The 20,288-nt window shown below is 46.0% G+C and overlaps 8 protein-coding genes across 8 annotated transcripts; 5 read left to right on the forward strand and 3 right to left on the reverse strand.

The window, feature by feature from the left end:
* Positions 1-821: 821 nt before the first annotated feature.
* On the forward strand, positions 822-2,447 carry N7473_001677 (uncharacterized protein; the record flags this gene model as incomplete). The annotated part of the gene is made up of 1 exon (XM_057147617.1): positions 822-2,447. The coding sequence occupies one exon, from the start codon at positions 822-824 to the stop codon at positions 2,445-2,447; it is 1,626 nt and encodes a 541-aa protein (XP_057011271.1).
* Positions 2,448-3,290: 843 nt separating this feature from the next.
* Positions 3,291-4,613, reverse strand: N7473_001678 (uncharacterized protein; the record flags this gene model as incomplete). The annotated part of the gene is made up of 1 exon (XM_057147618.1): positions 3,291-4,613. The coding sequence occupies one exon, from the start codon at positions 4,611-4,613 to the stop codon at positions 3,291-3,293; it is 1,323 nt and encodes a 440-aa protein (XP_057011272.1).
* A 1,100-nt stretch (positions 4,614-5,713) lies between these two features.
* N7473_001679 (ankyrin repeat domain-containing protein) lies at positions 5,714-6,355 on the forward strand (the record flags this gene model as incomplete). Its single annotated transcript, XM_057147619.1, has 2 exons — positions 5,714-5,738; positions 5,760-6,355. 2 exons carry the CDS (start codon positions 5,714-5,716, stop codon positions 6,353-6,355), a joined length of 621 nt encoding a protein of 206 aa, XP_057011273.1.
* A 730-nt stretch (positions 6,356-7,085) lies between these two features.
* On the forward strand, positions 7,086-8,144 carry N7473_001680 (phytanoyl-CoA dioxygenase family protein). The gene is made up of 2 exons (XM_057147620.1): positions 7,086-7,859; positions 7,911-8,144. The coding sequence occupies exons 1-2, from the start codon at positions 7,128-7,130 to the stop codon at positions 8,082-8,084; spliced, it is 906 nt and encodes a 301-aa protein (XP_057011274.1). The 5' UTR covers positions 7,086-7,127; the 3' UTR covers positions 8,085-8,144.
* Positions 8,145-8,311: 167 nt separating this feature from the next.
* On the reverse strand, positions 8,312-10,050 carry N7473_001681 (cytochrome P450; the record flags this gene model as incomplete). Its single annotated transcript, XM_057147621.1, has 4 exons — positions 8,312-8,480; positions 8,539-8,705; positions 8,764-9,930; positions 10,009-10,050. 4 exons carry the CDS (start codon positions 10,048-10,050, stop codon positions 8,312-8,314), a joined length of 1,545 nt encoding a protein of 514 aa, XP_057011275.1.
* Positions 10,051-11,569: 1,519 nt separating this feature from the next.
* Positions 11,570-12,773, reverse strand: N7473_001682 (NmrA/HSCARG family protein; the record flags this gene model as incomplete). The annotated part of the gene is made up of 4 exons (XM_057147622.1): positions 11,570-11,826; positions 11,899-12,231; positions 12,293-12,446; positions 12,513-12,773. 4 exons carry the CDS (start codon positions 12,771-12,773, stop codon positions 11,570-11,572), a joined length of 1,005 nt encoding a protein of 334 aa, XP_057011276.1.
* A 628-nt stretch (positions 12,774-13,401) lies between these two features.
* Positions 13,402-14,584, forward strand: N7473_001683 (NmrA-like family protein; the record flags this gene model as incomplete). The annotated part of the gene is made up of 4 exons (XM_057147623.1): positions 13,402-13,659; positions 13,719-13,875; positions 13,939-14,271; positions 14,328-14,584. 4 exons carry the CDS (start codon positions 13,402-13,404, stop codon positions 14,582-14,584), a joined length of 1,005 nt encoding a protein of 334 aa, XP_057011277.1.
* A 2,454-nt stretch (positions 14,585-17,038) lies between these two features.
* Positions 17,039-20,116, forward strand: N7473_001684 (uncharacterized protein; the record flags this gene model as incomplete). The annotated part of the gene is made up of 1 exon (XM_057147624.1): positions 17,039-20,116. The coding sequence occupies one exon, from the start codon at positions 17,039-17,041 to the stop codon at positions 20,114-20,116; it is 3,078 nt and encodes a 1,025-aa protein (XP_057011278.1).
* Between the last annotated feature and the right edge of the window lie 172 nt (positions 20,117-20,288).

Raw genomic sequence — 20,288 nt, forward strand, 5'->3', positions numbered from 1 at the left:
AAAACCGTCAAATGGTGAGATTTGCCCACATAAACGTTCCCGTATTTGCTCAGCCGTTGACGGTCAACGGCCAAATTTCACGTTTAGTTTCATCAACTAACCCGCCCCATGAACTTCTGCTTTAGACTGTTTGCTTTTGCTTATCTGGCAATATTCAATTTTCCTTTTGGTGTTCAACCGTCAAAAATGGCGCTATTCGAGGTCAATTCAAATCCTGCAGCTTTTTTGCCCGTGCTGTAGTTTAAAATCCGTCGATGTAAATATTCATGTATGTCTTGTTCCATCATTACAGTATGCGCCAGCAAATTTGCTCAAATAACAGTGTTTAAATGGTCCCTTGTCTTTCAACGGTCAAAACCGCGGGTGACTAGGGCAGATTACGGATACAACATCACCATTGTCGACACGCTTGCACAATTCAACTGTCACTGTTAAAGACATGGCGATTGTTTAGTGTAAGTCTGGCAAATACATCAACAGTCATCAAGAATCCACGAGTAAGTTAGGTTCAACATTCCCGGATATCGTTATTCATAGTGTGGTGAAACTTCGTGTAGACATTCTGTAGGTTTTGGCCTTCTCCAAGATTTTGATGGAACCAGCTGCTTCAAACATGGCCTCATTTAAGTTAGAAGTTAAGAATATTTTTTAGTAACAATATAAGATATTGTAACCTGTGCTGGTATCCCCATCCTTGCTGTTATCCGTATAATTTGCAGTATTTACTCCTATGCCCTCTCAGAATTCGAATGGCTTCATTTCAACCAGCAGATTCCTACCAGCAAACGTCTTACAGCATACTGTGCTTAAAATTACCCTCGATGTCTCCCACCCATCAACATCAGAGGCGGACATCGTACGCAACCCGGTCGAGATCGACCGGGATCCCCGCATCAACCTTGTGGCGCCGGGCCAATAACAAGCCTTCTATCGTTGATAAAGCCGCCAATCAGCAGTACCTCACTCCACAAGAGGAGCAAGCGCTGGTAGAATATGTGTTGCGGTTGGCGAACAACGGCTATCCGCTCCCAGTCAAGTTTCTACGATCGCTCGCTCTGGTCATCGCGCGCCAACGATCCTCGACTTTCCAAATCATAGATCCCAGCCTCGAGATTCGGCCTCCGGGAAAGAATTGGCCGCAGGGTTTTTACCTGCGCCACCCGCAGTTGAAAGCGCGACGGCTACGAGCGATCGATTGGAAGCGAGATGATCGGCAGATCGAAGAGAAAGTCCAACACTGGTTTGCCGTTATTGGCTGTGAACTGGCTGATCCTGCCATTCTCCGGGAGAATGTGTATAATATGGACGAGACGGGAGTTCTTCTTAGCGTTCTCAACTCCCTCAAGGTGCTCGTCGGCAAAGACGATCTGAGAAAGCATCGAGGAACCACGGTGAAGCGGACGCTAGTCACAGCGGTTGAATGCATTTCCGCCGATGGTCGCTCCCTTCATCCTCTCATTATCTGGCCGGCCTCCACTCATCGTGGTTCGTGGACCACTCATGCCACCCCTGGATGGCATTTCGCCTGCTCCAAAACAGGCTATACGAATACAGAAATCAGTCTCTACTGGATAGAACATGTGTTCAATCCGCAGACTCGAGAGCGAGCGGGCGATCGGCCACGACTCTTAATCTGCGATGGTTTCGGCACCCATGAGTCTCTGGAGGTCATGAAATTCTGCTTTGCCAACCGCATCATCCTGTGTCGTCTCCCCTCTCATACGTCTCATAAACTGCAGCCGTGCGATGTGGGTGTTTTTGGCCCCCTGAAAACGGCATACCGGGCACAGGTGGAACAGGCATGTCGCGCTGGGGTGGGTACTATCGGTAAGCCACACTTCACCTATCTTTATGATCGCGCCCGAAAGGAGGCACTTACGCCCCGGAATATCCGATCCGCGTGGTCAAAAAGCGGCCTCTTTCCATTCGATCCGTCTCGTGTCCTTCGAGAGTTTGAAGCAACCCAGCCCGAGAAACAGATCGTGGTCCCTGTGGACCCTGCAACCGTGTCCTCTAATCTCTGTTGCACTCCAAACACCTCTGATTATTTCGCCTTGCTTCGGCGCGAGGTCGAGCAAGACACCCAGAATCTGGACAGCGTGTGTAAACACCGTCTACAGACACTGAGCCGCGCGGCCGAAAAGGTCTTTGCGGAGCGCGCCTTGTTGCTGGAGGAGAACCGGATCCTATTTGAGCAGAACAATGAAAAGTCCTGTCGACAATCCACTGGCCAGACGGTTGTAGGACATGCAAAAGTAATGAGCTACGAAGATATCGTTGAAGCGCAGAAGAAACGCGACATGACCGTGGCGAAAAAAGGTCCGACGCGGAAAAAGAGGTCGAAAGCCGGAGACAAGCTGCTGACAAAAATGGAAGAGAAGCGCAAGGCGGAGCAGGAGATCCAAGCGTGGAATATAAGTGATTATTGTTCAGTTTTAGATTTATAGTCTCATTCGAAACGATAGAATTCCCCTGTTCGCCAATCATTGTGCACAAGTAAATCTAACCCCCATCCCGGTGACATGAAATGCCCTGTGTGGTGGCACGCCCACCAGGTACCTGCATATCCGAGGCCCGTCATCCCCAATACACATCTTGAATATTGCCTGAAAGCTGCAGAAGCAACAGTCATCGAACCCTTTTTTTATAGCTCTTTCCAGAAACGGATTACAAAATGCTAGCGTGGCGAATTACAGACCGAGACGCAGTGGTAGAAAGTCTGCTGTTAGCTACTATCACGCCAAGATCATCAACCAAAACGCCTGAGATGAGTAAGAAAGGTGATGTTGCATCCTTTCGCCTACATTTCGCCCCCAAATGGTTTCTGAACTTATCATGATCATATTGCCTTGGGGCATAACAAATGTGGTGAAAGGCTTGGCACTAGAAAGGTACATGAAGTAAAAATACTAGTAATGCTAATACACAAGAAGAAAACAAGCTTGTAACGTGTTGTATGAAAGATACTAGCGCCGCTAAGCGAACAGTCTCACCTAAACGCGGCCGCACATGAGAGATGGCCTGCTACCCTACAATGGAACATGATTCTGGTGGAAGTAACTTAAGCTCAGGACCGCGTCGACCTATCAGGATAAACAGTAACAAACGAATTTCAGGAAGTATAGATATCAAGGATCGATATATATGCTGCCTCTACACTAAATGCTATAGGTACAATCCGGTACAATCCAGAATTAAGAAGTCTCTGCATGTTCCTATGTTGATCGACAAAATCAAAAGACTGATCGCAGTGTAAAATTGCTCACGTACAAACATCTTATGTCATGCTTCTAGCGCCCGTGCCTGTGCAGGTTTCCCTTGCCTGTCAAGCACTGAGCCAAAGCCGTTGACCCTGGTGAGCGTGTGAGGATGCTCGTCTCCAAGCACCTCGTATCCTTCAAGCGCCCGTCGATGCATCGTTTCTGCCTGTCAATTTTTTCGTTGGTTGTCAAGAGCAAAGCAAGGTTACTGACAGTGATGAGTGTTTCAGGATGCTCGTATCCGAGCACCCTCTCTCGTGCTTCCAACGCCCGTCGCTGCATCGCTTCTGCCTCTTCATGTTTCCGGTGCCTGTCAAGCACTAGGCCAAGATTACTGACACTGGTGAGCGTGTCGGGATGCTCGCGTCCAAGCACTTTCTCTCGTACTTCCAACGCCCGTCGATGCATCGCTTCCTCCTCTTCATATTTCCCTTGCTTGAAGAGCACTAGGCCGAGGTTATTAGCACTGGTGAGCGTGTTAGGATGCTCGCGTCCAAGCACCTTCTCACTCCCTTCTAGGTCTCGTCGATGCATCGCTTCTGCCTCTTCATATTTCCCTTGGTTGTCAAGCACTAAACCAAGGTGACCAACACTATTGAGCGTGTGTGGATGTTCTTGTCCAAGCACCTCTTCAAGTCCTTCTAGTGCTCGTCGATGTATCGCTTCCGCCTCTTCATATCTCCCTTGTTGAGAGAGCACTTTTCCAAGGCTACTGACACTAGTGAGCGTGTCAGGATGCTCGCGTCCAAGCATCTTCTCACTGCCTTCCAGGGCGCGTCGATGCATCGATTCCGCCTCCTCATATTTCCCTTGCCTGGAGAGCACATTGCCAAGGTTACTAACACTGGTGAGCGTGTTACGATGCTCGCGTCCAAACACCTCTTCAACTCCTTCTAGTGCTCGTCGATGCAGCAATTCTGCCTCTTCATATTTCCCTTGGCTGTCAAGCACATTACCAAGGTTACCAACACTACTGAGCGTGTATGGATGCTCTTGTCCAAGCACCTTTTCAAATCCTTCTAGTGCTCGTCGATGCATCGCTTCCGCCTCCTCATATCTCCCCTGGCTGTCAAGCACATTGCCAAGGTGAATGACACTGATGAGCGTGTGAGGATGCTCGCATCCAAGCACCTTCTCTCGTGCTTTCAACGCCCATCCATGCATCGATCCTGCCTCTTCATATGCACCCTGAAGATCTAGGAACAATCCACAATTAGATGAGAGGGTGGCAGCATTTAGTCGATCGTCACCATCCGTGTCATTTCTAGATGCCAGCACTATTTTGACGTGTGGAAGAAGCGATCGACATTGTGTCCAGCTTTCGTAGTTGCCATCTGGGAATACCCGCGTCATAATCTCTCGTGATTTGGCCTGCCAGCCGTAAGATATAGTAAGTTACTCTATTATTTTCACCTCGTACTGTAGCTTAAATGAGATGATTTTGAAACATCTTTCACCGGTCGGACTCGGTGAATTCAATCAAAATCTTTAGAAGGCCAAAAGTTATTGCATCTCTATACGAAACGTCACCACCCTATGAATAACGATATCTGAGGTTGGTGAACTTACTGTACCCGCCTGGTGGATTCTTGATAACTGTTGATGTATTTGCGAGACTGAATCAATCGTCACGTGTTCAACAATCACTGTTCATTCCTGCTACCCCCACCACTAATGGTGATGGGGTATCCATAATTTGCCAAAATAACACGTGGGTGTAACCGTTGAAAAATAAGTGTTGATTTGAACACACTGTTATTTGAGGGCAAATGACGGCGCATAATGCAGTGATGAAAACAGATGAATATGACTTTTATCAACAGAGTTTAAACTACAGCATGAGTAAATAAGTTGAGCCTTCCAATCAACCTTAGATAGCGCACCTTCCACCTGTTGAAAAATAAGCGGAATAGTAAATATTGTCAGTGGAGCAAGGGCGGTCCTGGAAAAGAAAACGCGATGCTTGATTGACCGTCAACGCTTGAGCAAATTTACGTGCGCTTGTACAGACAAATTTCACTATTTAATTTAGCAGTTTTCACCAACACCGTTTGACCAGATCTGAATTAAACGGTGGTTCTGGTGGTTTAGTTAACCCCCACATCTTGCTGCCTTGGGTCATCGGTCACGTGGAGTTCGGGGTCTACTGGATCCCCCAAGGAACAGGAAGTTGAAGAACGAATTTTTTTTTTCGGATCGCCCTGGAGGGAGGCTCACGTAAACCTCTTGTCAATAAGAGCTAACTCAAAAGTGGCTAGCTCCGAGCTAAACCAGATCTGATAGTTGATTGAATCACAGCACGTGATGTCAAGCCAATGACTTGTACTCAGTACAATAGGAGTGCCAAGCCATTCAGTTAAGGATATGATAATAAACTTCTGTCGGAATTAGGCTTGGAAAGTATAGACAGAGTGGTACTGTATATGGCGGCGAAGCATTTTCTCTTTATATAAATGACTTGGGAGGAAATTGCATTCGGTATGGTATAAATTCCTACAGAGCAGAATGCCTTGAACCAAAAAAGCTCCGCTCTGCTATGGGCGGCCGAACGGGGGATCGAGGCAACAGCTGTTATCAGTATCAGCAATGGAAGTCATATTGAGATTACTGATATTCACGGCCGAACACCGCTGTTCTGGGCCGCATACAATGGTCACGAGGCTGTGGTGAAAATTCTACTTGATACAGAATCTGTTGATGCAGATATCAAGGACTCTAAGGGCGAGACACCTCTGCTCGCTGCTGCTCAACATGGTCACGCAGCGGTGGTGAAACTCTTACTTGAGACTCGTCGTGTCGATGTTAATTCCAAAGTCGGATACGAGACACCGCTATTCCGGGCAGCGTGGGAAGGTCGTGAGGCGGTTGTGAAACTTTTACTCGAAACTGAACTCGTTGATTTGCATTCTAAGGACGACCCGAACGGTTGGACGCCGCTGTATGTTGCTGCCTGGCATGGCCACGAATTGGTAGTGAAGCTCTTCCTTGCGACTGGGTGTGTTGATGCGGATTCAAAGGACTCTAACTTATACCTGGGGCGGCCCAGACAATGGCGAGTGGACGCGCGAAGTGGGTCGGGGGCGGATCAACCATGAGCCATTGTGAACCCAAGTACTGCCGTTCGCCGCTTCACCGCATGTTTGTAGCCCGGCTAAAATTACTGTAATAAATGAGGAGCTCACTGCGATAATGCCCCACTTGCCCCACTCCAACCAATCATACAATGTCGCAGTGGGTCCAATCTATTGTCGCAGCGACCTACACACTCGCTTTTGATTCATTTCTCATGCACGGCCTGGGTGAGGCTATATCTCTTCATGTACATATGTACGAGAGGCCAGAGTGGGGAGAATCAATGATTTCTGGTAATAATGTGGCGATCAATCGATCCATCGATCGAGGAGCTGAGATCTGTATGTAATGTATGCAAACCTTGGAATTACAACGATGCAGTGGGACAGGGGTCCACTTGTACTATATCTATGTGGGGCTATGCCTAGGTGTACTGTACAGCATGCATGCCAGATCCCCGAAAAAAAAAAAAAAAACATATAAACAACAACAACAACAAACTTCGGTATTGAACTTTCTAAAAGTTTCGATAATCTGCGGAAAAATGGATCAATTCGTATTATATACATATTGCGCTGTGTTACCAAGAGTGATAATGGCTTTTACGTAAAAGCAATTGAGAATCAGTGACGACAATGCCCACATGTGTGAAGTGAGTGAATTCCGCACTGCCACTTGTAATCCATATGCCTTCTTGGCACCGTAAATGGGAAGTACATCTATAGTAGAAGTTCAGTTAAGCGACTACATTTTGCCCTACCAATATTTATACATATCGATACATGCTGTTCAACCATGACACCTAAATTTGAGCTTCGTGTGCTGGAAAGGGAATCTGCAACTCTGGACACTATCATTCCTATCCTAAAACACAATGGTGGTGTCGTCATCCGCAACTTCATGTCTCCCGAAATACTCGGTGCGGTCATAGAAGAGGTCAAACCTCATTTTGGTGATCATCTCGGTGAGAGGGGTGAGATCTTTGCCAAACAGTCACAGGTGGTTTCCGGCCTCGCAGCCAAATCTCCATCATTCGTAGAGAACATCATCTGCGATCCTCTCTACGGTTCCATTTGTGACTATCTTCTCACATCTCGATTTACCAGCTGGTACGGGAGTGAACAGGTTACATTCGATGCCCAGCCACAGCTTAATGCCGCTGTTTCAATCCGTAACCAACCAGGGGGCGAGGCACAAAAGCTCCATCGAGATGACATGGGCCATCACAATCATTTGCCTAGGATTGCACCCGAGGAATATGCTATTGGCCGAGACACGGGGGTGGGCATTTTCGTCGCTGCCACTCACACCAGCAAGGAAAATGGAGCAACTCGTTTCATCCCCGGCTCGCACCTGTGGGGGCCTGAGAATGCGCCTGATGAGAGTTTGACTGTTCCCGTGGAGCTGAATCCAGGCGATGTTTTTTTCATGCTCGCGTCATGTTACCACGGAGGGTCCGCCAATACCACCATGTCAGAGCAAAGGATGATATTCTCTGCCTTTATGACGAAAGGCTTTTTGCGACAGGTGAGACTTGACCTCTTAATACGTCTGCCCTCCGACTGACGTCCATCATAGGAGGAAAATCAGTACTTGACAGTACCGAAAGAGAAGCTCCAGGGACTTTCAGTCGAAGCTTGTCGCAGACTAGGATTTGCACCATCTGAGCCATTCCTGGGATGGGTGGACTTGAACGACCCTCGGACGGCTTTGGGCCTTCCGACTGAACTCAAGGCTGGCGAGACTAAGTGATTATTGTATCTTAAAGACTACGCCATTGAATTGCTATCCATTTCTTTTGTTCAATTTCCACCCTACAGCCATATTTGCATTTCATCATCTTATGGGACGAGAAGTTTTGTTCTTATTTCCCGATAAATATTGCCTTCTTCGGACTTCAATCTTTTTTTCCGGGGTAGTGTGCTTGCTGAGAAAGATTCAAATTTTGTCCTGTTCATAGTTTCGGTCACCTGCCTCATTCATAATGAACTCTTAGGTCGTATGTCAACCAGCTTCGTTTTCAACGGGGTACCTTTCCAGATCCCATGCTCTTTAAAAAGTTGTGGGTCGACGTTGTCTGACTGGCCTTCCAGGTCAAAATTCCACAGCAGACGGGCGAGAATGAGACGCATGTTTGCGTTCGCAAGGCTATTTTTCAAGTTATTAGTACAGATGTGGCTCCCAAGATGTAGGGAAGAATACATACTTGATACCTATACATGCTCTTGTCCCTATAGAAAAGGGTGATGCAGCATCCAGGTTATCAGACGCGTATTCAGGGTCACCAAGCCACCTCTCCGGGACAAATTTGTCCGGATTCTTCCAGTACCGAGTGTTGCGGCATGCAGCCAAGTTTGCCACTGCTACCCACGTCTAGAGATCAATCAGATTATCAATGTTCAGAAACTGTGAACAGGGTATTAAAACATACACCACCAGGAACCCAGTGTTCATCAATAAATTTCCCCTTTGCTGGAGTCAGTCTGTGCAGACCAATTGCAATCGCCGGGTGAATTCGAAGGGATTCCTTTATCACCGCCCGTAGGTATTTGAGATCCCCTAGAGCGGACAGCTTGATATCGCCCTCACATTGGAATCTTTCTCGAATTTCCTTGACAAGCTTTTCATAGCTGGGGCGGTTATGCATGAGATAGTAGGTTGTAGCTGACAAAGTTGCTGCCGTGGTCTCTCCACCAGCTGTCACCACAATATTCGCATTATCGAACAGTTCTTCCTCTGTCATGCCTTTCTGAATGAACGAAGAGAAATTTGCCTTGCGAGCACTGTCTTCCTGGTTTCGATTCTTCAGTGCCCCCTGAGTATAGTGGAGGTGGGATGCGTAGTCATCTTTCAGCTCACGAGGAGTGATTAGCCAGTCGAAGACGAGATGATAAGGCCATAAACGATGAGCAGCCTCGAGGAACGTGGCGTTAATAATAGCGTTGAAAATGGATGAGACCCAAGGATGCCAGCAGCCTTGATCAAGACAGCCGACAGACTGCCCGAAAGCCAAGCTGCTCAAGACATCGAAGATGATAAAATTGTACCAAGCGGAAAGATCTACAATCTGTTGCTGATCGGGGTACATCTGCCTCCCCTTGTACCCGCTAATTTCATTTTCTTTCGATGCTTCCCCCGCCGCATTGGCACGTTCTCCCCGAAGGGCTTGAATTAAACGGGTTGTATAGTGTTGAAGCATGGTCTCTTGCTCCCTAATGGCCATTTCCGAAAATGCAGGTGCCATCAGTTTCTTGTATCGTGCATGGGGCTTAGATGGAGCGAAAAAGATATTCTGAATCTCGCGCGTGCCTTGCAAGTTTGCAATTGGGTTTTTCTCAAAAACCTCTCCCTCTTGAGGTCTTCCGCCGTATATTGTTTTATTCGCAGATGGGGAAATGAATGACAATTCGTTTGGACCGACACGGACAACATCTCCGTAGGCTTCATGAAGTTCAGCTGTGTACTTGGAGCCATCTCCTTTGACTATGTGATAGACATTCAGAAGTTGGGACGCGGCAAGTAGTTTGGGACCGGGGTAGTGTCGAAGGGGGTGGAAGAAGATATTATACAAAGCGCGTGATAAATGAAACAACACCCACTGAACAGAAATCTGCATTAGCAGTGTTCAAATAGTGTCTGCTTCCCACTGGCATTTGGGAAACTCAAGTGACCTTACTGAGACTAGTATACTTCCAAATAATTGAGTCGGAACCATCATGATGTCGAATACTAGTATATGCATATGGAATCCTCAGTATATATGCCCTTGGAGATGGCCAGACAGGAATTTACCTCGGTATCAGTTCGGGGCTTAATGGTCTGAGTTGCTGGCGTTTTCGCTCTTGCGCTTTTCCGTGTTGATTTCTGCTCCAACTTGAATATGTCATTTGTCTCTCCGCTTTCGAATCTTGGATTAAGTATTAGTGACCGAGTCCTGGTAATTTAATGCAGATGCGTAGTATGTACGGTACAAACAAACATACAAACAATTCATTATGTAACGCCCGGCGGCTGAGCTGAAAGGGCAAACACCACTAATCTACTGTCTACGGAGTACTGTACATGTCCATCTGTATATGCTGTGTAACCAAATCTGCTTCTCCTGTTTTCTTTTCTCGGGCCCCACTACCAAGGCGTTAGCGCGGATCTTCAATTGATTGACCGAAAGTAATCTGAGGGCTGTCGAAGGATGCACAGTGTATGATAACGTATACTCCCCCCGTAATATTAGTTTCACAGCTGAATATCAGACGATGAAATGTTGATTGACGTAGTATTACAAAAAAGTAGTCTACGGTGGTCCTCAACATGGGGCGGGTCCAGTCAAGAAGAGATCGGCGCTAACGCCTTGGCAGTGGAGACCAGGAAAAGAAAAGTAATCAGAAGGGTAGTGGCTGTTTTCGCTATTGGTTGTAATATTGAGAGGGATTTGTATACTATGTCATGATCAGTACCAAGTGTTCCCGAAGGTAGTGTATACTCGCCCAGCTTATCAATCGTATTGTGGTTACATAAAATCTGCATTGTGGATACAAGGGGCGAAAGGGGTTTGTCCAATCGAGTCAACTGAAAAAGCCCCCTTGAAATCGCGATATCGCTTTTTCACGTGAAGACTGGCGGTGAAGCTATGGATCGGGTTACACTGCCCTGATCGCGAGATGCATCGGTATATCTGCATTTGCCCCGCTCAAGATCGTAAGTAAAGGAAAACACTGTTTATGTCTAAGTGTACAAGGAGTTGATCGTAAAATACGTGTAAAATACGGACACATCTTTCCCGCACAGCGGAAAAGTTCGGCAGCGTGCGAATGACCAATCTTCTCATTCGTCAAGGTCCCATTGGTTCGAATCTACGGAGTATAGACGCATGTATTTACTCAAGCTATATGTAAGGAACATTTGAATAAAGGACTGGGACTCTGGGAAGGCCAGCTGACACGGCTCGGTGCTTAGTGGGCCTCCACAAGGGCCGTGGCGTCCCGTCCCGTCTTGCGAATCTTCAGATTAGCAAAATACCTGACCCACTTATATGACCACTGAGAAAGGTTGGGGCGTACTGCTTGAATGTTGAGCCGGGACTTGAAAGAAATGACACAGTGGAAACATTGAGTTTCTTAGCCATGTAAGCAAACGCACATTCGAAACTACGTAAAGAAAGACTAATGTATTCGAAATACGTTTGCATGGGTGAGTGATATTGACTGTCTTAACAGGGATTACAGCAAATCGTCTCAATTCTACTGTGTTCCAAAGTTTTTAGAAAACCATGGGCCTAGGGATGCCAATTTTGCGCCGGATGTAGCTTTTCCTTGTGCTGCAAATGCCAGCTTTTTCAATTCCATGGGTATATCCGTGCAGGAGTCCTCTCCGAAGTACCGGCCGTTGGTCGCCTCGCCAAAGGCGAAGAGCAACCTACCATCCTCCATTTCAGGAATACCTTCGCCGAGATTCTTCCAGGATGGAAGTGGGACATATCGTGCCTTCTTGCCAGTGTCTAGGTCGAAATAAGTTGTCAGCACGCCTGCTGAACTGTTTCGGGTTTCTTAATAAAACCGAAGTCACTTACATTCGGAGAATATTTGGACAAACCGAGGAAGAGATTGAATATCGCTTACTGCCTGAATTATCTTCCCATTCCAGCGCATTGGATCAAGCATGATTCCATGGACAAGGTCGCCAAAATCATCCTCAATCGCGATGAAGGGCGCACCGCTGTCATTTCCCCACTTTGGCATAACGAGATTTAGATACCCATCTGCATCAGGAAAGTATGGGAATCCTTGGTGGACCTTAGCCATTATCTCTGACAGAAATAACTCAAAATACCAGCCTGCGTGGATGAAAGAAATTGTTTCAAAATGATCCGTCTTTTGGGCATATTCAGCAATAGCAGCTTTCACTGTTTCATATATCGCTTTGTCAACTCCTGCTATTGTATTATCGAGGATGGATTTACTTACTGTCCATCGTTTTGATTTTCATCTTCCCTGCGGTTGCCTCCCCGGCTGGTCTCATTGAACTGATGACGAGGCTCTTGACTCCTGCGGCAACCATGCCATCAACAATGGTCTTCCCGAGATCGAATTCAGTAGGCACGTTCGGGTTGCTAAATATCTGGAATGAAAATTAGCATATTCACAAGGAACAATCAACAATATAAGATAGTAAGTCGCCATTTACTGGATCGTCAGAGTTGGTATTCACGAACGCCCCCCACGAACCAGAGAATGCTTTGCACATATCATCCTTGCTCCATCCATCTCCTTTGATGACTTCGACACCGAGCTTCTGCAGCGTTTGGCTCTTCTCAGATCCAGGATCTCGGGTTATCGCTCGAACTCGAAAGTTGGAAACTTGATCTCTTAGTAGTGCACGGACAACAGAATTGCCTTGCAGTCCAGTCGCTCCGAAGACAGTGACAACCTTTTGCTCAATAGCCATTTTACCTTCGTGGTATAAATAGTATCAAGATAAACTTCGGGTTATCGAGTCTTGTTTCGAAATTAATATGACATGTACCAATACTTGGAAGTGTTTTCAGAGATCCACGTTTGGTAGTCAAATTTGACTTGGGCTGGAAAGGTTTGAGCTTTAATAGCAAACTTGGAAGCTAAGTGTAAGTTGGCAGAAAGCCCAGGATGCAGGTCAGCCAGACATTGAAAAGAGCTCAGTGCGACATTGAAGGCACCCAGGCACCAACTTTTTCCTATTGTAGTTTAGCTCCTAAGTCGCAGTGGGTGGGGACGGGTGGAGTATGTGAATACTAGTAGTAATACAAGGCTGTATAGCCCATGTATTTGATTTTGTGACCCACCTGCATGCACATGTGTAAATACGCGAAAATTGGACACCTTGATGTTTATACCGCAGAATTATATATGAAAAGCTGGAAGATGTGTGGTAATACTGGATAGATCAGGTAATCAGACAATTCTTTTCTTTTCCTTTCTTTTTCGGTGCACTGGTCAGATCTGATTTATAAGTCATGCGCAAGCCACAATAACCTACACATTCATCATTTCAATCCCAAATTTTCAGCAAACCCGCCAGCTCGATTTCAAAATTCAAGATGACTGTGAGCCCTCAAATAGTAACTGTCTTTGGCACTGGAAATCAAGCAGGTGCCGTTGCACGGGCGCTCCTGGCCGACAAGGCAGGTCGCTTTCGAGTTCGTGCCATCAGTCGCCATCCCGACTCCAAATCTAGCAAGCAACTCGTCATTGAAGGTGCCGAGATCATCCACGCCGATGGCTGGAATCAGGATGAGCTCACTAAAGCCTTTACTGGAAGCTGGGCCGCTTTTGTCAACACAAACTCTGATGATCCGGTGAGAATCTCCATCATTCATCGATACTGTTTTCGTGTATCTTATTTGGTAAATCATAGCAATTTCTCGCGCCCGGAAACGGACCGACAGAATTTGATCTAGGTAAAAATATTGTGGACAGCTTGATTGCCGCAAATGTCAAAAATCTGGTCTACAGCTCTTTCTCTTCGTCCATGAAGCAGACCAATGGGAAGCTGTTCATTAAGCCACAAGAGAGTAAGCATTTCTTTTCATAACCTATCGTGTCACTAGAAAAGAGAATCTAATTGTGCAAAAAAGTGAAATATCAAGCGTTAGAGTACGCGAAGTCCTGTGGCCATTTCGAATTCCATTGTGGCATTTATGCTGCTTGGTACTACGAGCAATTCCTTGATTTGCCCACTGCTGAAGTAGGGGGAGGATTCCCAAGTATCCCAGACGACGAAGGTTATTTGACCCTACGTGTTCCGGTATGGGGCAGCGACGAGAATCCGTCTTTCTTGAGTATTGGGAATGACTTTGGAGACCTTGTTCACGGTATCCTGCTTGACCCAGGGAAGTGGAATGGAAAGTCCATCCCAGCCGTCAGCGACGTGATGACTTTTGAACAACTTACAAATGTCTTTCAGAAGGGTACGTAGTAACATATGAAAAAAAACAACAAAACACTTCTAATTGAATGATTTTAGTGACCGGCAAGAAGTCTCGATATGTGCCATTATCCAGCTGGGAGGACTTTGGCCGTGGGATCCCCGAAATGGACGATCATAGGCTTCTGTTTGCGTTCACTCAATCCACCGGAGGACGGTACTTCGGAGATGTCCCTACTGAAACGGACACAGCAAACGAGCTGAAGAAAGCCGCAGCTGAGGCACAAGGAAAAGTTGGATCTCGGGCTGGATTGATGCCCGTCGAAGAATTTTTTAAGATCCACTTTGTGTCGTGAAGATGCCATAGGAGTGCGAGTCATGACAGATCCACTACAATAACGGAAGATTAAAACTTTTTTTATTTCTTCAGTATCTTTTTCATCATTTAGATCAAGATTTATATTCAGTAAGAGCACCCTTAGTGATATTCTTTCCTTGCCTTTTCCAAGTCCGGGTCAAATCACACTCAATATACATGGTGTCTACTGTGACAACCCTATAATACACGAACCCTACTAGTAAGGCTATTCATCTGGTCATATACTATTCATCCTATTATATACTTAGATGAATGACTCATTCGTCCGTATCACGTCCTAACTAATCAGGACGTGTCCACCTATACATAAATAGTTTAAGTCCCTCATTCCTGTTCTTTCCTTCCCCCAAGTATGATATTTTCGTTAAATCTTACTATCTTCTTCCATACAAACCGTTGATATTGAGCACATCACATCTACTAAGAAGCATCGCGGCCTTAATACTACATAGTAATGTGGTGACTTATACCGACTAAATTAATTGATATCAATATTAATCTAATATCCGTCGCTTTAAGTTGGACGTTACCCACACCACTCCGAACATTTTGAATCAATTGATACCACTAGCACGCATGTGTATGCGAGTACATCCATGGATATATCTATGGATACATCAATGTCTCTCCACTACGTTTATAGCACTTGAGTACTGTTATATAAAAAGGAATACTAATGATCATGATGTTGCATGTTGCTCGGCAGACCCACTACTAGTACATACTGTCAACCTGAGATGGGGTAATTTACCACTATCTCAGTGTTAGTGTGCTTTCAGCCCCTGTCCACATTGCCATAGTGTTTGTATGGTAAATCGGGCCATATCGGAAAGAACTGTATCGTAACATGCAGTGTAGATCTGATAGATCACATAGTCACCACGATCACCTATTCAACAGGGTCGTGGGACAGACACTCTTTTTAGACAATCAATCAACCATTGGGACCCTCGATAGGCCATGACTAGTACGAGCCAATACGGATATCACCAGAGTTGACACATACATATAATATGTGATATATGTACTGCATACTTGCCACTGCAGTGATAGTAAGGAAATCCGGTTTAGTATGGCCCGGCTTGTACAGAAGTAAACATGCACCGGAACATTCGAAGTGACGGTCTACAGATCGTTGTCGTCTATATGCAACTTGCTCATTAACATGCAGTTTCCAAGGTTCCCCTGCCTCATCAGCTCAAAAGGGTAAGAGTCACTGGGATCATAAAAGTCTTCGGGACCATTTTAACGATCCTTTCCCCATGCAATTTTGTATGGGGAGGGACAGGAGAGGGTTTCCTGCTAAGTTTATGTTGGAGATCATTCAATTAATTCATTAAAATTCCGTGCCTATTTAGCTTCACGACCAGTAGAGCTTCATTACCTTGTAATCTGGAACATATTCGACTTTTCTTAGCTTTCAAAAATTTTTATACCATATTTTTAAGGCAAATCCGATACAATGGTAGATCTACACATGCAGCCTCATCCAACTCCTCAATTGATCTTCAGACGATAGCGGACGGACTATGGGTCCCACTTAGGTTGTGATAGGATAATACCACTGGACGCAAGGAAATGTATGTACGGCGTATCTTCCCTCAAGATCGACATTTACGATCATCGCTCAGCTAGCCACACTTCCCAACAACATTAAATCACTTAGATACGTATGTGGGATCCACTATGAACCTTAAAGTTTGTTTTTACCCATTTGAATGTTATTACTCCGTATGTAGTTTACTACATCCAGATATCTTGTACATGTATGATACTTGTATACTAACTTGTTCAATTATTGTTCTAAGTTACCGCTAGTAGATATGGAATTACATGAAGAAAATGTGTAGTATGTCATATGCACTATGTATCACCTCTGCTTAAAATGCTGGAAACCAAAACTTGGAAGAAAATACAATTTACGCATCTGACCAGTGATTGGTAACTGAAGTGGCTGGGCTGCATATTATAGACACCTAGAATTTTTTATTCGGTATATTTCTACCCACAAGAACATTTGAATCATCAACCTAAGAAGATAATTTCAAGAAGCATTTTGGAAATCCGGATTAGCCCGTCTATGTCGGTGAGCTGGCTACCACCCCACCGTTTCGGTAGGTATTTTCATTAGCTAAACCCTTTGTAACTTTGAAAGAACAAAAAAGGTATATTTTTGGTCATATTCAAGTTACTATGAAATAAATACGCACTATGGATGTGGAGCTAGAGCGGAGAGGTAAACGAATACCGTAGTACAGATGTCAAGACGGGCTCAAAGTATAGGGCAGAGCTTGCATAGTACTTATATCCCAAGGTAATTCCTTATGGTTTCAAAGCTCGATGCTAGAATTTGCTTTGCAGAATTTCAGAAAAGATTTCTTTGCATATTCCTTATCATCCGCTTCCGATTTTGCCCATGACACATAACAACATGCCTTCAAATGAAATTGATTTGACGGAATATGAGGTCGTGTGTGAGAGCAATCGAGGACTTGGTCAACTCTTCTACGATCAAGTCCACCGAAATTCCACATCCCTCGCTGTTTTTGATGGCCAGGTCTCCTTCACATACAACGAGCTACATGTCAAAGCCTGCCAAATCGCCCAAAAGCTGCGACAACTTGGTACAATGAATACCGAAGAGACTATTGGTATTGTTGTTCAGCATGGATTTGCCGATGTCGTCGCTCAGATGGCCATTATATATGCTGGAGGCACTTGTGTGCCCTTGGATCCAAACCTCCCAGACAAGCAGATTCGCAGTCGACTGGACAAACTCCATTCAAGATCCATCATCGTGGATCACGCAAACAAGACCCGGGACCTACCAGAGCCTCAAATCTGTATTGATGACTTTCCCTCTACGGCCGCACTTGAATCCTCCGAAAGTGAACAATCTCCTATTGTGACTGAACTCTCTCATCGCACCCATATCATCCACACATCAGGCACAACCAGCGAGCCCAAGGCTGTTCAGATTAACGCGAAGTCTATTCTTCAGGTCGTTTTCCACGCTCCATTTGAGCCCGTGCACGAGGATGACGTTGTCGCCCACGTCAATAATAGCAGTTTTGATGTTGCCTTGTTTGACGTTTGGGCTCCATTACTTCGAGGAGCCTCTATTGCGGTGCTGAGCAAACCTGTTTTGCTGGACTTGCCTCTTATGGCCAAGCATATCGATATGCTTGGGATTACCGTTATGGCCACCACTACTGCGCTTCTCAACCTAGCTGCATCCACATACCCTCGTGCATTTTCTGGGTTGCGACTTTGCTTCATCGGAGGCGAAGCAGCTAATGTGGCTGCAATCAAGACCATTTTTAGTGAAGGTCCCCCAAAGACGCTGATTAACGCGTACGGCCCGACAGAATGCTGCATTTTTTGTTTGGCTCATCGTGTCACTAAAGAGGATGTGGAAAATGGCTCTGTGAGCATCGGTATGCCTATTGGGCAGACTATCGCGTATATTGCAGATGAGTCAGGCATGATGTGCGATGAAGGCGAGTTGTGGGTTGGGGGTGCTGGTGTCTCTTCTGGCTATGTTAACCAATCCGAGAAGAACGCGGCCTCATTTGTTATTATCGATACTATTCTCGATGCATCTGGTCAGCCAACTCGATTCTATCGTACCGGTGATATTGTGCGCCGTCACTCTGATGGCCAAATTCACTACATTGGTCGTCGTGATCATCAGGTAAAGGTTCGAGGGTTTCGTATCGAGCTTGGGGCTATTGAGAATGCTTTGCTACAAACCGGCCAGTTTTCGGAAGCCGTGGCCCTTAAGATCAAAATCCCACAGGAGGGCGCTGGGTCCATTCTGGTTGCATACGTGACTCCCGCTGATCCAGAATCCCCTCCGGATATCACTGAGGCATTGGACTCACTACGAGCAACAACTCTTCCAGACTATATGATTCCACAGTTGGAGCTAGTTTCTACACTACCTCTCAACAGTCATGTCAAAGTGGATAGAAAAGCCTTGGAGGACAAGTTTTGCGAGCGATGGAAATCCCAACACCAGTTGCATGTCATTTCTCATTCACTGTGCAAGGATACTCGGTCAACCTTGGCGGGTCTTTGGGCAAATATCTTAGCTAATCCCGTGGCATCCTATCGGAATGACGATGACTTCTTCCAGCTAGGCGGCACTTCCCTTCAAGCATCACTTTTGATTGGCCAAATGCGAAAGGCCTTCTCATCTGAGATATCTCTTCTGAGTCTTTACGACAATTCGACCTTTGAAGCCCTAGCTAACCTCATTGATCAGCGCCAGGGGGGCATTTTTGAGACCATCCGCAACGAGAGTGATATCTGGGTGGGTGATACAATGCTTGCTGATGATTTACCCACTCCCGGTAGCTCAGTGAATTGGCTTGATGAAACTGAGGGCCGGATCTTCTTTACTGGGGCTACGGGCTTTGTGGGTGCATTCATGCTCGCAGATCTGCTACGCATGCCGAACATCCACCAAGTTGGCTGCCTAGTTCGCGCCGAAAATGCCGCGATTGGTAAAAATCGGCTGCGTGCTGCTTTGATCAAATACAATCTCTGGGATGATGGCTTTGAGTACAAATTGCTGGCATTCCCTGGCTTGTTAGAGGATAAATATCTTGGTCTAGGACAAATACGCTTTAAGCAGCTTGCAGCTTGGGCAAGTGTCGTTTTTCATCTAGGTGCAAGGGTTAACTACACCCAGCCTTACTCCCTTCATCGCCCGGCAAACACTCTTGGTACCGTTAACGTTGTGCGCTTTGCTTGTGCGGGAAGATCCAAGGCGGTCCATTACGTTTCTAGCATCTCTTGTTTCGGGCCCACGGGATTTATAACTGGTGCTACATCAGTGGAAGAGGACGAAAGTCTCATGACGCATCTTCCTGCTCTGCCGTACGATCATGGATATGCGCAGAGTCAATGGGTTGCAGAGCAGCTTCTACGTCGACTGATGGACCGCGGGTTTCCAATCGTGATTTATCGTCCCGGATTTATTACTGGACATAGCGAGACTGGCGCATGTAACCCAGACGACTTCTTCAGTCGTCTTATACTAGCTTCCCTGGAGATGGGTTGCTATCCAAGGTTACCGAACCAGCGCAAGGAGTTTGTTCCGGTTGACTATGTGAACTCTACTATCCTACATATCGCTGCATCTAGTGATTCTCTTGGTCGTGCCTTCCACATCGTACCCCCTAGCAGACATGCTTCTGTTGATATGGACTCCACTATGGAGCTTATCGGGGAGGTTTCTGGCTCTCCCATCAAAGGCATGTCATATTCAGCCTGGATCGCACGTCTCTCTGCAAACACACCGGAGAGATTACAGCCACTGGTACCTATGCTTGCCGAACATGTGCAAGATGGACTTACTCGGTGGGAACTTTATGAGAACATGCCCCTTTATCAAACCAATAACACAAGAAAGGCTATGGCAGACTACCCTGGCGGCTTGGAGTTCCCTCCCCTCGATTCTTCACTGATGCGAAAATATCTGAACTATCTGAAGAGATCTTGATATACTAGATACAATAACTTCATGTATGTACTACAGCTTGTACTATGTAGAGTCTACATTAGTAATATTAACTTCAGTTCATCGCATGCATATGAAATCTGCGGCCCCACAGTCCGAAGAAACCAAACTATTGTATACGCTAGTACATGGAGTCACCAACGTAAGTATGTTG

The sequence above is a fragment of the Penicillium subrubescens genome (assembly GCF_028828155.1).
Source record: "Penicillium subrubescens strain IBT 31985 chromosome Unknown utg000002l_segment0_segment0, whole genome shotgun sequence".
NCBI classification, from domain to species: Eukaryota; Fungi; Ascomycota; class Eurotiomycetes; order Eurotiales; family Aspergillaceae; genus Penicillium; species Penicillium subrubescens.

Excerpts from the sequence above, each read along its gene's own strand:
- N7473_001680 (XM_057147620.1), top strand. The coding sequence starts at position 7,128 with ATGACACCTAAATTTGAGCTTCGTGTGCTGGAAAGGGAATCTGCAACT. Across the intron at positions 7,860-7,910 it reads CGAAAGGCTTTTTGCGACAG|GAGGAAAATCAGTACTTGAC; the intron begins GTGAGACTTGAC and ends CGTCCATCATAG.